This window comes from Mya arenaria, chromosome 1 (assembly GCF_026914265.1).
Source record: "Mya arenaria isolate MELC-2E11 chromosome 1, ASM2691426v1".
NCBI classification, from domain to species: Eukaryota; Metazoa; Mollusca; class Bivalvia; order Myida; family Myidae; genus Mya; species Mya arenaria.
The window spans coordinates 40,218,218-40,236,792 of NC_069122.1; the positions used below are offsets into that span (position 1 = coordinate 40,218,218).

Sequence of the window (18,575 nt, forward strand, 5' to 3'; positions counted from 1 at the left end):
CGTTTATTTACTTTTTGTTAACTTTAATAGGTGAACTATTTTGTAACACGCTTACTAAATTAGATAAATCACGTACGGACAAATCAGGCGCCTTGAAGGTTGCAAGAAATACTGCAGATCACAAATGCGTACATTTAAATTCAAAACCAGTAAAGAATTTAAAGTTAACAACGATGGTGTTAACGTGGTTGTTAACTGTAACAACGTTCTACACAACTGGGTCATTATTGGAACAATCTTATCCCCGAGTGTACGACAACATAATGTTAGATTGGGAATTTTAGTTTACATCGCTTTGAGGTCATACATAATAAACTGAAAAGTGTTACTTGTAAATTTAAACTACATGTTGATGTATCTTAGGTATCCATGCATAAAATTAGTTTCTAAATAAGATATTACTGCTTTGGGTTAACGATTCTGAAAAGTAATCGTTGGATTTGATAGTTGATTAGAGGGTCTTATTAAGTTTCGTTACATCGTAAGAAACCACAAGTGGATACACTGTATACTTGACACCCATCCATAGGACTTAATAAACGCAATAAATGTCATGGGCACATCGGATGACTTCACGAATGACGAAGTTGGCGTTCATAAAACAAGAACTAACTTAAAAATGATTCAGTGACTACACTTAATGGTTTTATAGGGATAACTATAAAACTCTTAAAACAATGAGTTTACATTTAGAACGGAACCTTCTGAATTCATTTGGATGCACTGACGATTTTAATGTCCGGAGTGGTTTGGTTTTAACGCCACATATGTCATAAAAAGTTAAATGTATTTATTATTATTGCGGTATAGGATTATTAAAGTACTATTAGGTATAGGTCTGGTTACTCGTGCGTAAATCAGGAGTTTTCCTCGTGCATTTACTGAACTGAATTGGTTATTCGACGCTCAGACGGGATAGAGAAAACATTGCAAAATTGTCAAATTTTCATTATCTATGAATGTATTCAGATACATATAATAATATATGTTAAACATTATTTTGAACCTTGTTTAAAATATATTTATATTTTCAGATTGGTATTTTTCTGTTACCATGGCAATGCGAGTATTGTTGAGTCTGAGAGTGGGTGCAGCAGTGGTTCCGGACACTTTACGACTGCTTTTAGCAGCGTGTTTTTCATTATGAAATATGTATAAGAACTGTGAAGCCAGTAGTAATAATTTACTGGAAGTTTTTTTGGGGGAACCATTTGCTTTGTATGTGAGTGTATCTTTGATTAAAGTATCCCGTCTGTAGCACACCTACACATGTGTTCATTTTATTTTATTATCCTTAAGGTAAATAATAAATTATTTATGTTTGGCATGGAATATGATGAAATAGAAAACATAAAAACACATATATAAAAACTGCTTTAGACATTTCAAGAGATATTGAGGGTATGACGGGCAAAAGCGAATACCCCAAAACGCATTGTCATTTAAAATATGGAATTAGACTTTCAGAGACTGCATCATTTGCCTGATCAGAATGTTCAATCGTTATAGCGTTAAAGCAGTACAAACCTCATGCCAATACGAATTTGTTATTCCCTATCGTAGTAGCATTTGACTGGTTAGTTACATAAACATACAAACCTCGTGCCAAGGCGAAATGTGTCATTCCCTAGCATAGTAGAATTTGATTGGTAAGTTTCATACCACGGAGCTGTTCATCTGGTAGATACTTAACGGTACAAATCTAATGTAAAGACGACAAGTGTTATCTCTTACCGTCGTAACAGTTGATCGGGTAGTTACACAGCAGTCCCCCGTCCACATACGTGTTATCCTCCCCGTGCATGCGGTACTCTGTTGCCTGGAACAACCCTGAAATGGAATTGTTCTTAACTTTCAAAAGCCATTCAGAGAGAGTCAAAGTCAGTAGCCGAATACGCACAAGGATTTTTTTTCAAAAAAATAGAAACTACACAGGCAAACCAGAAAACCAAAACTGCTCTTGAGTATGTGCTAGTTGCACAGAGGTTGCCAACAAGTAATGAACAAAACAACACACACAGATGACATGATATTAAGTAAAATATGGGGATACCTAGAAAAAGAATACATGAGTTCACAGTTGTAATTCTACTGCAAAAATTAATTTAAATATACAATGTTTTCCGCCATGTGACTAATTGCCGAAAATATGGGGAAAAAGTATTGATACAAAAATAATGGAAACTTTACCACGATTTTAATTCAATATCACGCCTCAAACATGAATTACGCAACACCATTGGTGCAGGACCGCATGGCTGATCATGACCCAAATTTGAGCTTAGTTAAGCTTAAACAATGGAGACTACACCACGCATACTTCTATATATTTATCTGGTATTGACATGGACATTCGGACAGCCATACTGACGAGCATGATTGGGTATGCTTTGGGGTGGAAATACTCGGCGCTAGTGTGAGTAGAATATTTCTCCTTATTCTTCAAATAGTTAAGCTTGAAAAATGGAGACTACACCACGCATACTTCTATATATTTACCTGGTATTGACATGGACATTCGGACAGCCATACTGACGAGCATGATTGGGTATGCTTTGGGGTGGAAATACTCGGCGCTAGTGTGAGTAGAATATTTCTCCTTATTCTTCAAATAGTTAAGCTTAAACAATGGAGACTACACCACGCATACTTCTATATATTTACCTGGTATTGACATGGACATTCGGACAGCCATGCGGACGGGCATGTCTGGGGATGTTTTGGGGTGGAAATACTCGGCGTTCATCATATTAAGGTTAGTGGCGACCACACATAACTCTTTACCAAACCGCTCAAGGATCTGAAATAAGATTGGTCGTAGATATAGGTTGAGATTTAGGATGATATAGGTCGTATATCTGAGACAACAGCGATACTGGAGAGGTAGTGGAACAGAACTAATATTGGTCGTAGATATAGAAATGATACAGATTGTATATCTGAGACACCAGCGATACTGGAGAGGTAGTGGAACTGAAATAATATTGGTCGTAGATATAGAAATGATACAGATTGTATATCTGAGACACCAGCGATACTGGAGAGGTAGTGGAACAGAACTAATATTGGTCGTAGATATGGAATGATACAGATTGTATATCTGAGACACCAGCGATACTGGAGAGGTAGTGGAACAGAACTAATATTGGTCGTAGATATGGAATGATACAGATTGTATATCTGAGACACCAGCGATACTGGAGAGGTAGTGGAACAGAACTAATATTGGTCGTAGATATGGAATGATACAGATTGTATATCTGAGACACCAGCGATACTGGAGAGGTAGTGGAACTGAAATAATATTGGTCGTAGATATAGAATGATACAGATTGTATATCTGAGACACCAGCGATACTGGAGAGGTAGTGGAACAGAACTAATATTGGTCGTAGATATAGAAATGATACAGATTGTATATCTGAGACACCAGCGATACTGGAGAGGTAGTGGAACAGAACTAATATTGGTCGTAGATATAGAAATGATACAGATTGTATTTCTGAGACAACAGCGATACTAGATAGGTAATGCAGGAAACCGAACCGCTCAAGGATCTGAAATTATTTTGGTCTTAGATTAAGGATTATTTGGATTGTATATCTGACAGAGGAAGTGGAAACCTGAAATAACATTGGTCGTAGATAAAGAATGGTATATATCGTATAACTAAAACACCATCGATACTGTGATTAATGTGAAAAAGGAAGCGGAATAATTCCGTAGTCACCATGTTAAGCACTTTATCTCCACGGTTTGCAATTATTACGGAAATTAGCGTCCTGATGATACACAGTGATCGAAATTGTAATTGCATTTGATCTGGGTATGAGAGCTTAACCGAAGCGCTTTAAATCTTACAATGAAATGTTTGGCCGATCCGGAAACATGACATCATGCAAAGACTTCTTAAAACGGACAGCCGTTTCTACCCAGTAAAAAGACTCCGAATGATATATATATATATAAGATAAGTAAATCCAAATATTTGGCCATGCTGGAAATCCTTTTTTTCGCCCAGAGGAAATAATACACTTTTACTGTAATTATTTTGTTTGACTGAGGTGGGAGAAAAATCGTCTACCATGGCCGTTCGTGTAAGGCTCATCCCAACCCTCGTGCAAGGTTAACCTCGTTTCCGCAAAAAAACATACATTCGAATCACAATTAAAGGAAAAATCTGTTGTGTTTGTGTACACTTCATGCAAGGCCTTGTTTAAGCCTTTCTATAAAGACCCCCCCCCCTTGACCCCGATTTTCTTTAATTATCCGGGGCTTTGCACTTGTTGTTTATCGGTCTCTGATGTAATCAAAACTTACACGGACAGTGGTTCTCTTTAACACAACCCTGATTGCCATTAGCAAATAAACAATACACCGGAAAGATGGCATTCATCTGTGACGTCATGGTTATAAACAAAGGATGTATAGCTGAAGATTAACTTGCCACGCATTCCCTCAAATAGGCTTTTAAGTATAAATTTAGTTGAAATATTAGTAGTCAGGTGTGGGTTCAGGATTCGACGATAGAGGGGGTGTAACTTAAGAGGCGTAGCTTTTTGGCTTGCGCTCCTTCCTCAGAACCGAAATTTATTTTTTTGAATCGATGGCAGGGTGGTTAGGGATTATTCAAGAAGAAATTAACAAATTTACCCCCGGACCCCCACCCCCACCCCCTTGATTCGCTAGTGGTAGTATTCATCCTGTCAACGGATTTCGGCTAGTTTGATACGCTAGAAAGAACACATAGGTCGTTGACTTCAAGGTTGGCTATTGTAATAAGACTCATCTTTTTTGAGATACGGGAGTGTTCAAGCTCGAAAAGTTAAATACCGGCACAGCAGGATACTGGTTTGAGCTTTTTAAACTACATTTTAGGCATGACATTACAATATTGACATAAATTATATTCATGAATAAAATAACGCCTTGATGCAGAATGAAGTTTACAAAGAAGTCAGGCGGGGACAGATTAACCCGACCGATGAACCATTAACAACTAATAGTCATATTTTACCTATCCTTACTCGGCTACATGCTTATTTTGTGAAATATTGGGGCATAATTATATAATTTCATTACAATTATTTATTTAGCTTCTCAATGAGGCTTTTTAAGTTTATTAAAACTAATTTTAAATATAATCTGCATGTAGTCAAAGGTTGGTTGATTGCTTGCCGTCCATCACCATTTGTAACTTTTTTTCATGTTGTTTTTTTAATCTGGAATGCCAACCCAGGGGTCACTGGTGCGCTACTCTCCACTAAATTTACAAATCCTCCTCCGTGAGGGACGCCAAACGGGTCCCGTGTTACTGTGCTAAACGCGGGCGCGCGATCAATAGCAAGGGTAGCTAAAACCTGGGTTACATTCTGTCAGTGCGCCATTCCCCACAACCATTCGGAACTCCTCGGCCATTTTTTCAAAAACAACTTCGGATGTATATGGACGGTTTACATACTTAAAAAGTGGTACGTTTAAGTCCGCTGCAAATAGATCGCGTAGTAATCTTATTTAGTAGTTAAAATTTATGACTTAACTCTTGGGAATCGTAATTATGTTTGCAATAATACACTTCACTGGCAATCAATTTAAACTGAGAGCAATGAATACAACTCTTAAACACTACATTTAATTAATGCTTTTATTCAAAAAATACGGACTACTTCAACAGATGTACCGGCATACATCCGAGGTTGTTTTTGAAAAAATGGCCGTGGAGTTCCGAATGTCCCCACAACCTTACAAGACTGGTACTCTCACAGGGAACGACGACTTTACTCGTAAAATATATTTATGCACAAGTCAATTGTTAACACGACCCCTCCAGGTCCGGAGAAGAGCGGGGACTTTGACTTTCGGCCCTGCCAATCCCAGGTAAAATTCCCGACCTGCGGGAACAAAATGCAGGTAAAATCCCCGCCAAATGCCCCCGCATCCCGGGGACATCCTAGGTAAGGCCCATTCCCCTCTATTTTCGGTCCGAAATAAAACCACTGCATTCACTCGTCTCTTCGTGTTTACACTTTTCTATCATGATGCTCCGGGAGGGGGAGTGGGGTTAAAATATACGACATTATTTTACATATTCATAAATTCACTCTATCCGGTATTCAAATCGTTTAAAATGTTAGACTTAACAACTGTTTGCCCCGAATATTAAATGAACGGATGATGCTCCGCAATGAAAAAAATAATTGAAAAAAACAGAGACATTGCAAAATAGCGCAGACATGCACTCAACAATTCAAAATCAAATTTGCACAATTAACAAAACTTAATATGAAGTGCGCCGTGTCACGGCAACCGATCCCAGGAGTGGCGTCATGGAGTACAATTTCAATGAGTTGAAGAGTGGGTGCATTTATTGTATTAAATTTCAGTTCATTATAGGCCTTTAGAGAATTTACCCTTGCATTTTTCCTAAATATTCTTAAATTCTTAAGTATCTTAATTTGCATTCAGATGAAACATAACACTTCTTCCAAATACCTCACATCGAGGTATAGTAGCTTTTCTCGCTCAAATATATCACTTCTCCGACAACGGCAAACAAACTGCCTTCTTTTCCGTGCGTTTGTCGAAAAAGTGTATAGACTATAGACCTATACAACCTTTATTCTTAAAGGTGCAAACCTACCCCCAAATAAGATGTACCACAAGTATTGCAATTGTTTTAATTTACTGAAAAGGATTAATTAATATCGAAAACAATGGTTCTTATGAAGAATGCAGTAGCTAATTTGAAGGAAAGGTGCAGAAAACACAGTAATTCTACCTTATGAGACGATAGGTCATTACTGTAAATCTTTTAGCAGTCACCAATCATTTAATAGTTGTGCGTTTCAGCTTTGAAATACACGGTTTCAATCGTGTTGTCAGTCAATATCATTTTTCACAAATGTATTATTTAGTAAGTAGTTAAGGGTATATCACTTAAAGGTGTGTTTGTTACACACGTGAATGTAATGGTTTTAAAAAGAAGTGCCATTTAACTTCATGTAGCATTATACAACTGAAGATTCACCAGTGCATAATTCCGATGCCTATCCAGCGATTAATGGTTCTAACCTATTGTCAGGAAATGCATTCTAAGGAGTTTCTGTACGTTGGCGGTTCAGGTGTTTGTAAAGTCAAAGTTAGTTTATTTCAAAAACAATACTGATAAAAAGAAGAAATCTTACTCTGTGTTGTATTGTAAATTATGTCATTAAAATATAAGGCAGTCGATTGGAGTATACAAAAAATAAAAGTCCATTTTTTGGTAAAATTTGTAAAAATTTGACGTCGCAAACTTAACCCCCTACTGTATGACATTTCACCTACAGTCCAGCTAATAAACGTTGACCTACCTCGGCGAATGTGACGTCGGCGTTTCCTGTTTTGGCCTCTAGTTGTTGTCCGAACCATTTGTATATCCGCTTGCCTGGATTCCAGCCGTAGCCGGTGAGTAGGTTTGGCAGCAGACTCATAAAACCACATGAGTGATCTGGAAAAAAGATGATAATTATGTGAACGAAATAAAGCACAGAACAGAACAGAACATAAAATGTGTCATAAGGGAGGCATACGGATATTATTGAATCGGAACACCTCGGACATTTCCGTTTTACGACGAGCTTTGGATGTATGCCGGTGCAAACGTAAAAGTAATTTTTTTTTAAATAATAATGATTATAACAATAACAACAACAACTACAACAACAACAACTACTCCTACTCCTACTTCTACTTCCACTCATGATAATGATAATACTAATACTAGAACTACTACTACTACTACTACTACTACTACTACTACTACTACTACTACTACTACTACTACTACTACTACTACTACTACTACTACTACTACTACTACCACTACCACTACCACCACAACCACCACCACCACCACCACCACCACCACCACCACAACTACCACTACCACTACTGACATTGTAAAACAGTCCATTTACATCCGATGTTGTTTCAAAGGAAAATGGCCGAGGTGTTCGATTGGTATCTTATAATGTACATGAACTAGATATAATTGTATTTAATAATTACACGTGGTAAGTTCACGTGAGGCATGTTCTTCTGAACACAGTAACGTGACATTGTCAACATACCAAGAAAGATTTTAGAGAGATCTTGGCTGAGGAATTCCTCAATCTCGTACGAGTTGTAGCCCACAGATAGCAACGCGGCCGTCATAGCTCCGGCGCTGGCCCCTGCGTACCTCTTCACCTGGCTGTAGACGCCCAGCTCCTCTAGAACCTACAGAAACAATGGGAATATGAGATATATTTAAAGTGACATTCTTATTAAAAATCAATACATACACATGTATAACAAACATAAATTTTGAGTGATAAACATTTAACTACTTACTAAGTAATGTATTCATTAAAAATATTTATTTTTTATTAAAAGAGTGTAACCGTGTATTCAATAGATACAAACGCAAAAATATTAAATGATTGGTGAGTGCTAAAAGATTAACTATTATCTACTATCGTCTCATAAGGTAGAACTTCCGTGTTTTCTGCACCTTTTTTCAAATTTAACTCGGTATCCTTCATTAGAACGATTGTTTTCGACATTAATTCATTCATTTTGGTATATTAAAACAATTGTCTTAATTGTGGAAAATCTTATGATGACAAAACTCGATTTTGTTATCATCCAGTTAGGCAACAACTTACCCTTACAGCCCCGCAGTAGGCCAGCCCCTTGTTTCCGCCTCCTTCAAACGCGAGGTTCTCGAAGGGGAAATCGTACTCCCGGATGTCCACGTCACGTGCTTTATGGTCAACCTGGAGAAAATAGAAACGGATGTTTCAAAACTTATCACATGTCATTGTAGGGTTAAACATGATAATCAATATTAAAATTTGAAACACCTTCAAGCGTCTGAAGATATCACAAAAAAATTCGTTGAGGATGATGCAGAAGGCAATTGCTGATAATGAGATTAGAAGAGGTTAAATAAATAACGATCTTTAGTTTAAACATGATTTATTTTACAACGTTTGTGAAGAAAGCTTTTAATACTAAGTCACTCTCGTTGGCACACAGGGGGCAGGGTACGTTGTTTTGACACACCCCTTTGACCACGCCCCTCCCCAACTCCGTATTTTTTAAAAATCCCGGGCTTACTAATAATGATGGGGGAACTGTTACTAGTGATAACTTACAACATGAGTTTATCTTCTAAAATCTTTGTAAAAGGTGACGACTTGCCCCCTGTATTTCCCAATTTTTGACGAGATGACCATTTCAAGAGGCCAAAACTTTGTCAAATCTCAACCAAACTCTACAATTTTGGGCTTTCGTTTTAAAGTTAAAACCAATCTTTAAGAAAAGGTAAACTTTTACCGATCACAAATGCACACAGAAAATGCAGAAAAAACACGCTATTCGAAGAACAAACTACCCGCTAATTTCAGTTGTACAGACTAAAGGCATTATCCCGCTATTGCATCATCAATTCAACACGTGTGCCTTACCAAACATCTATCACAGCCCTATACATGTAAAAAGAAAGTCAAATGTCGTCGTTGGTTGAAACAACGGTAAAGGTGCCCTCTTTGAAAACATTTTGTACGAGTTTTAAACCAACAAATGTTTTAGGTTGGAGAAGTAGTGATATAACAGGGGCGGCAAAGATTTTGACATTAGAGGGGGCGTAAGCGTTTTATTTGCGGCCCTCCCTCAGAATCGAATCGAAATTGATTTGGTTCCAAATTTTAGAAAGGGGGTTCCGGGTTTTTTTACAATTTCTTGTCCGAAATGGTGCGTTTTGAGCGTGTTTTGATAATTATTTTCTTCTTCCACTGCTGGTAGGAACTGCTGGTAAATATCCCCGAGCCCCCACCCCCCGCGTTACGAAATTCTATCCCGAAAACTGCCGGAGATGGCCGAGTCGTTACGATTTACATCGTTATAGTAATCGTCTGTGTTGGTTCGGTACGCCGTTGCTTCATGGTATGTTTATGTACAATACCATTCAAATGGTGGCCGATTGTTGCCTTTCGTATAAGCTCAAAAAAATAAGTAAAATGGCGGGGCTCAAATACGACAATACACCATTGATTTCGCCCAACCATTTCCAACTTGAACAATTATCTTAACAATCGGTCAATACGATAAAGTATATGCATAAAAAGAAAATCATAGATAATCATAGTAAAAGGGATTTAGTTAATTTATTTTTTAAATGAAATCATAGAGTATATTAATTGATTAATTGGAGTAGAATTTTTGTTGTTAGTTCTTTATCATAGAAAATCGAAATATCACAGGGCTGTTTTCGTTTCTCTTTAAAGAAAACAAAGACTAGAATGGCATGACTACTTAAGCGCAATTCAGCCTGAAATTAGCCTAACGTGTTAATCCTTGTCCGTAGACACGCATCAGTGATTCCTTTCAGTCCTTTGCCATTTTATGATTACAGAAATCAAAACACTTGGGTTCATATTGATAAAGCATCGTAAGTCATTTTCTAACTTAAGTCAATTTCTTAAAAAAAAATCAAATTAAAAGCAGTAGGTAAGTGTTTTTTAAGATAAAAGTATGTGTTGTTTTTATTCAATAAGGTCAATAAAGTAATGTATTTTTGGAAATTCTTTAGTTTTTAATTTGTATGACTAAAGAGATACTAAAATAAGGAATGTGACCTAAGTTAGGAAATGACTTAAGAATTTTTATAAATACCGTCCCTGGATTATGACCTGGAAATTAAGTGAAATCTAAGATGGTTTATATTAAACAGAGACTTAGGGCACAGAACACCCCTTTTGCCGAGACTGGTGAGGCCAAGCAAAATGTATACGGTGTTTACCTTACAATCTAATAGATCATCCTGCAAAACAAATGCAGATTAAGATTAACTTATTATAACACAAAACGCAAAAATAATAATAAAATAAAAAAAAAAATCATTATCGTAATACGCCAATAAGTGAAACAAATTGAAGTTACCCAGTCTGGTTAATTGTGTGGACTCATTAATAATGGGGAAGTATTTATAAAACATCATTAGTCATTTCTTAACATTATTAAATTTGAACGAATTTTTATTTTTTTTACTTGAAAGTATGTATTTTTATTCAAATCAATACAAATAACGTATTTAGAAATGATGAAGCGAGTATATCATATAATAACTGAAAAAATTATCCTAAGAAAATGACTTAAATGAGGAAATGACTTAAGATGTTTTATGAATACTGGCCCCGTTCATCACTACGCTTTAAAGCTTGATGTCTTGGCAACGGAGAAAGGTGAGAAAATGTTCAGAGAGACGGTAGGAGAAACTGTCTTGCTAAATCTCTTATACATAAATTGTGTGACGTTTAAAGCATATGCAATTAACAACACTATGGCTGTTTGTGGTTGCGAATTTGTATTAAATAAAAAATATTTCATGCTTTTCGATGAAATATGGAGTTTTATCAGTGAAATAATAACAGTGAAAATATCAATTGGATATTTTCACCGCAAAATAAGTAGTGAAAATATCAACTTTCAGAGTTACTTTAAAAATCCATTGTAGTAACTTCCCCTTGTTCAAAACAGAAATGTTATATTTCGCCACTCGTGAAAATAAGTTTTTCTATGGCACTCGTGAAATAAAATACGATATTACCCTGAAATAAACAAATATACTCTATTTATTCCATTAACTATCACCTACTTATGTTGACTTCACTCTAAGATCTTAGTAATGGATGCGATTCACAAGCTCCCATCTTCACACTTTTGTCTTAAGAAATAGCTAAAAGACATGAGTTAAAATCTTAATGATTAAGAATGGGCGGAGAGAGCGTTGCGAATACGTCAACCTCATTGACTGAAACATGTGTATCGGATGAGTGGTAGTGGGCGGACCTTTAAGCCTGGTACTTTGCATATCTGCAATTTCATTGAAATAAGGTATTGTTAATTAACAAACAACAACGCGACATCCGGAAAGGACGAAGTAACCTTAATTATAAGTCAGAAAAATACAGACCTCATCGTAGTTGTTGCTCACTAATGTGCGCATGTGCTTAAGTCTCTTCCGGCGGTCAGTTTCATCACCGGAAGCCGGCATTAGAGGAAAAATTGCGTCTGGATCCCAGTCTGAAAAACGGTACAGTGCAAGAAATTAAAGCTAAAAATGAACTAACTGTGACTTTAAAGTTATCTTTTTTTTCGTAATCATAACAGTTTGTTTTTTATTATTACCGTCAGTGTAATATTGTGGATTTTTTTCAATACCAGTGTGGTCACCACCACAAATAAGACTATGACCACCACCTAAAGTTATACCACTAACATTGAAATAACATGTATCACCATCAATTCTATATTCAATTATTATTATTATATAAAAAGTATTTTTCAAGAATTTATTTATGCTACAACGTTTTAAATATTCAACCTTTTAAAACAGACAACTCTTTATAATTGTATTCTACAGCAATCAAATGAATATGCCATTGATTGCAGTTACAGGGGCCGATTTCACGAAAAATATAAGACAAGAAAATAAGTTCCCGCCAAAAATCGTATTTTCGAGTAATAATAACAGTCCAATCATGAGGTAGCAAAAAGACCTTGCTTAGTTTATTATGCGATTTAAGTTTGTTTTTTCGTGAAACCAGGCCCAAGGAAACTAGGTTATAATAGTGATATAAAAACTAGTGTACATGAAATACATTTAATAAAATTGCGAGGTTATGTTTTCTAATGCATTATGTCAGTTACTAACCTAACAACTCCCTGGTACGTATTCAGAAATAACGATAAAATATATATTCACTATAGTTACGGTTTAAAGCTGCACTCTCACTGATATGCTGTTTTTACAACTTTTTTTTTATTTTTTGTCTTTGAAAGAGCAAATTTTTGCGTAAATATCTGCAAACCAACGATTAAAGATTGCTCACAAAAGATCAGATCGCAGATTTTCATATTTCCGATCAAAAATTCATTTTAATAACGGTTTAAGAAAAATGCACCAAACATATTTTTTGAACTTAAATGTAAAAATATGCGATCTAATTTTTTGTCAGCAGTCTTATATAACTGGTTTAATGCATTTTCGCAAAAAAAGGCTCGTTCCAAGACAAAATAAAAAAAGTTGTCAAAACGTTCAATCTGTGAGAGTGCAGCTTTATGTGCAAAGTAATAAAGCAGAAATATGCTCAAGTATCAACTGAACAGCCTGTACTTTAAAACTCATTATTTTAAGTTAATAATTTAATGAAACACACATAGCTGAAAATTGGATGTGTCAGTATGATAAATTGTGTATATTCTTTCAAGGCTAGGGCTGGTATTCAGTATTGTTGTTAATTTGTTCTAGGAAAGATGTAGCTAATCGGATTACTAGTTATTAATAACAGACCAATAGAGTGAATGAAGTCACTACTGTGTGACCATTAGATTGACTTTAGTTGAATATTGAATATCACCCGAGAGTCAGATGACAACTATTGACGTTCTATATTAATAAAGTGTTGGATTCATTATAAGTAGCAGTACAAAAGGAATAAGACTATGCCATTTTCTACTAGCTTCAATAAAAAAATCTAGTGTTAGATATACTTTCATTATCAAAACTTCGTTTATTGACTAATTTCCTAAACAAATTCTATATAAAGCGATTGCAAGATAAATGTGTTGATATGAAAAACAGAAAACGGCTGTGTAGACAATTTACATTGCCATATTTTTGTTCGATTTATCAAGGGAAGGGTAATAAAATCGGTCACATGATAGATCACGTGAGATCACATGACCGGAAGTTTATATACCACGTGGTGCTAAAAATACCTACCGAATTCTCCGTGGAACATTTCCTTATCCTTACTATTCCGCTTATCTAAATCAAGACAGACAAAGAAGTATGGTACGAAATAGATGGACTATAAATGAGCAATAAATATACATCTGCTTATGTGTTCTCAGTTCGAAAGGGCAGGTTAAAGCTTCAAGACCTTGTGGGACATCATATGTTTGCCTTATGCACCAGTAAATTGTATTCACGACCCCCCCCCCCCTCCCCCAGGTCCGGAGAATAGCAGGAACTTTGACTTTCGACCCAAACAATCCCCGGTAAAATCCCCGCTCTACAGGGGACAAACTGCTTGTAGAATCTCCGCCAAATGGCACCGCACCAATATATATCCTAGGTAAGGCCCATTCCCCGCTATTTTCGGCGCAAAAAATAAACCATCGCACTCACTCGGCACTGCGGTGCCACATGGAAGGTTAAAACACGGCCCATTTCCCCCGCCATTCCCGGTATACCCCACGACCTGGGGGGAGGGGCGTGGTTACAAATGACTGGTGCATTATAAGAACCCGAGCATGTGTGGCAACTATTGTACGTAGTTAAAAAGTAGTCCCATTCAAATGTCACCATAAAACAGTTTTCACGCACCTTTCAAGAAATAATGCTCCTTAGAACTATTTAAAGACCGATTTGACTATTAACATAATCAGAATCACTACGCGTTTCAGGTAAACACCCTACGCTCGGGTCGGGATGAACCTATCTTACACTCTTGGCTATGGAAGATACTTATACTCCCACCTCAGTTAAGCAAATATAGTAAAAATGTATTTTTGCGCTGGAACTCTTTTGTGCGTAGTGAAAAAGTAGTCCCATACATGTGCGTGTCTTTCATCTTTGCCCGTGGGCAAGATACGGATTTCCAGCATGGCCAAATATTGGATCTTCTTATCTGAGGTGGAAGAAATAACCTTCCAAATTATTAAGAATATCATATGGGAGATTTTTTCCGCTAATGCAATAAAATGATGGAAAAGTTTCCCCTTCTCTCAAAAACACCAAATAAACAAGCAATGTATGCCATATATATTTGTAATATTTGACATACTTTTTGCACATTCAATTTGCAAAAGAGTATTATTCAATAGCTTTTTATTTGTGTATGTTTCAAGAAGTTTCACGGTAAACTAAATCCATGCGGTTGTGATTTTCGAAACAACCAGGATACATTCGCATGCATTTCAATAATAAAATCAGATCTTCAGATAGCGGAAAACTTAGATGTGCAGATAGCTGGCTAAGGGAAAAGATTACCATGGTAACACGATATATGAGGAGTTTATTATTTAATTTATGACAATTTAGTCTGCAAATGTCACTTACGATAATTTGAACTGGTCTAAAGTTGCGTGTATAAGACAGTTTAGGGCTTTTGAAGTTTTAATAAAAAATGCGATGGTTTATCTGCAAATGCGTCAAATTGTTTTCAAAGCCTTTTTCTTTCTTTTGGTCTGTTTTCTAGACGGCACTTAAAGATGCACACTTACTCCCAAATAAGATTTACCACAATTAAGGCATTTATTTTAAAATACAAAATAGGATGAATAATGGTCGAAAACAATGGTTCTTATGAAGGATACCAAGTTTAATTTAAAAGCAAGGTGCAGAAAAATTATGAAATAATGGAATATCACAGTAAATCTTTTAGCATTCACCAATCATTTAATATTGGTGTTTTCAGCTATTAAATACATGGTTACACTCTTGTTATCAATAATTAATATTTTCCATAAATGCATTATTTAGCGAGTAAAGGTTTATCACTCAAAATGTCTGTTTGAAATATATGTTTATGTGTTATTTTAACTTTTTCTTTATGTATTATCTTTTTCAAATACAAGGTTATTACCATACGTGGTAGAATCGGTCAGGGATGGTTACAAAACGGATTTAGATATTTATTATATAAGTTTCCTGAAGTAAATTATCGTAAAATCTTTAAAGCTGCACTTTCACAGATTGACCATTTTGACAACTTTTTATTTTTTGTCTTCAAATGAGCCAACTTTGACGTTATTGTCTGAAACCAATAAAACAAGACTACCGAAAAAATATCAGATTGCAGTATTTCATATAATTTTACGTTCGAAAATTGATGTTTTATGACTAATAGCGTTATTAACGCTTTATGAAAAAAAAATGTTTGGCAGTATTCCAAAAACAATTGAGATATGTTCTGTTGTGAGTGATATTATATGACTGCATTGAAGAAAATGGTAACAAAAAAAGCTGATTTTGAGGGAGGGGGACTTAAAAAAGGTCAAAACTGCCAATATGTGGGAGTGCAGCTTTAAACTGTATTTTTGTATAACCGAAGGCGCAAGTATATTGTGAACTAGCTTTTTCAGGCTTATTTCGAATTGAAACTACTGACAAATAAAACAAATAAAAACAGATCGAAAATTAAAGGCCTAATTTGTTTCAAACGCGATATGCAACCTTGACAAGGTGTCCGGCTAGTTTGCACAATTAAATTATTTGAATGGTTGACAGTAATTATTTGATAGATATTGACCAATCAATATACATTTCTTCTTACTTTGACGAAACTTGGTGTGTAAGCTTATTTATACTCGCACTCTGGCCTGGCCCATTCGGTGAGTGCTCCGTTCAAATTGTTAGTCATAACCTTTCCGGATGTCCACTTTACAGTCACAAAAGACTTATGGTTTTTGGAGCTTAGTGCACATGCAGAATGTAAAACTGGCTAGAGCTACCCTGGTTCTTTAACGTGCACCAGTGTATAGCACTGTCACACGGGATCCCCATTTAACGTCCCTCCCGGAAGACAATTAGTATTTTTAATGGTGGATGGGGAATCGATCCTGCGACCCCTGGATTGATGGTAAAGTGTGTTACCACTAAACCACGGATTCAGCCACTATTTTGTTGACAAAACCAAAGAGTTATCCAGTTTTAAACTACTGGAAAGATTATTCGGAGCACCTCGGCCATTTTCCATCGAAAACAACCTCGGATGTGTGTCGGTACATCAGTAGAAGTAGTTCGTAAAAGAAATAAAAAATAGTATTACTTAATTGTAGTGTATTTTGTATTTTAAAGTTTAATTTGATTGCCAGTGAAGAGTTTAATTGCACAAAAAAAGAAACGCCGCAATGCGGCGAAACCATGTTTTCAATGATTGACAGAAGAACTTCAGTCTGTGTTGTGAGAATTATAATTAAGTTGATTTGATGTGTGTTGTGTGTATGTATAAGAACATGCCAAAGTTATTCAGTTTCCGTTTTTCTCTTTTTAGTAACAGTGACCTTGACCCTAGGGCCCTATTCACAATCCCATGAAAGGTCTCCATAAACTCTTCCTATGTACCAAGCTTGGTCAAGATATGTGAACCCTGACTAAAGTTATTCAGTTTCAACCATTCTTCTATTTTTAGTAACAGTGACCTTGATCCTAGGGACCCCGAACGCAATCCCATGATAGGTCTCCATAAACTCTTCCTTTATACCAAGTTTGGTTAAGATATGTGAACCCTGACTAAAGTTATTCAGTTTCAACTGTTTTTTTTCTGTTTTTAGTAACAGTGACCTTCCCTAGGGAGGTCAAATGCAATCCCATTTAAAGGTATCTATAAACACTTCCTTTACACCAAGTTGGGTCAAGATATGTCAACCCTAACTAAAGTTATTAAGTTTCAACCGTTTTTCTATTTTAAGTAAAGGTGACCTTGACATTGACCCTAGGGACCCTAAACGCAATCCCATGAAAGGTCTCCATAAACACATCCTTTATACAAAGTTTGGTCAAGATATGTGAACCCTGACTAAAGTTATTCAGTTTCAACCGTTTTCAATTTTTAGTAACAGTGACCTTGACCTTCACCCAAAGGACCCCAAGCGCAATCTCATGAAAGGTATACATAAACTCTTCCAATAGACCAAGTTTGGTCAAGATATGTCAACCCTTACTGAAATTATTCAGTTTTATAGGTGAGTTTGACGCCACCCGGCCGCCCGCCCGCCCGAACAACGTTCGTCAGTCTAATAACCAGGTTTCACTATGTGAAAACCTGGTTTATAACTAAGATTCCCAAGAGTCGTTACGTCATTAAGGTTAATTACTGCCAAATTGAAAATACTACGCGACCTACTTGCAGCGTAGTTAAATGTAAAGATCTCTGACAGCGTAAACCGACCATACACATCCAAGGCTGTTTTCGGTGTAAAACAGGCGAGGTGTTCCGAATGCTTGAAAGATTTGTTTATAAATCAGCACCCAATTGTATAAAACCGTTGAGTCGTTTTATTAAATGTTTATTTATTGATCAATATTTTTCCAATAATAACTTAAAATCAATCATATCGTTAAATTATTCAACCAGCCAAAAGATAATCTGTTGAAAACTTAAGCAAGGTTTTATACAACTGGATGCAGAAATACAATTTGTTAGATATAAATCTTATATATATTAGCAGATTTACAGTAAAGGTTTAAGCTGCACTCTCACAGATATACCATTTTTGCAACATTTTTATTTTTTGTTTTGGAAGAGCAAATTGTTGCTGAAATATCTGCAAACCAATGATAAAAGATTGCTGACAAAAGATCAGATCGCAGGTTTTCATATTTCCGTTCGACAATTAATGTTTTATGGCTTAAACCGTTACTAACGGTTTAAGAAAAATGCATAGAACATCAATTTTTGAACTTAAATATAAAATCTGCGATCAAACTTTGTCAGCAGTCTTATATAACTGGTTTCCATGGATTTTCGCAAAAATTGGCT

The 18,575-nt window shown here is 36.0% G+C and overlaps 1 protein-coding gene across 11 annotated transcripts in view; it reads right to left on the reverse strand.

Moving 5' to 3' along the window:
- Positions 1 to 18,575, reverse strand: part of LOC128229234 (uncharacterized) — a 77,268-nt gene that overhangs the window by 15,873 nt on the left and 42,820 nt on the right. For 8 of the 11 annotated variants that reach the window (XM_052941043.1, XM_052941061.1, XM_052941025.1 and 5 more), the window contains exons 3-10: positions 13,811 to 13,855; positions 11,999 to 12,108; positions 10,826 to 10,846; positions 8,688 to 8,798; positions 8,112 to 8,259; positions 7,353 to 7,489; positions 2,665 to 2,800; positions 1,735 to 1,830 (exon numbers count right to left, since the gene is read on the reverse strand). In XM_052941043.1, coding sequence (XP_052797003.1) covers positions 1,735 to 1,830; positions 2,665 to 2,800; positions 7,353 to 7,489; positions 8,112 to 8,259; positions 8,688 to 8,798; positions 10,826 to 10,846; positions 11,999 to 12,108; positions 13,811 to 13,855 — 804 coding nt within the window. The remainder of the gene's footprint in view (positions 1 to 1,734; positions 1,831 to 2,664; positions 2,801 to 7,352; positions 7,490 to 8,111; positions 8,260 to 8,687; positions 8,799 to 10,825; positions 10,847 to 11,998; positions 12,109 to 13,810; positions 13,856 to 18,575) is intronic. The other 3 variants (XM_052941080.1, XM_052941070.1, XM_052941088.1) reach the window with 3 other exon arrangements.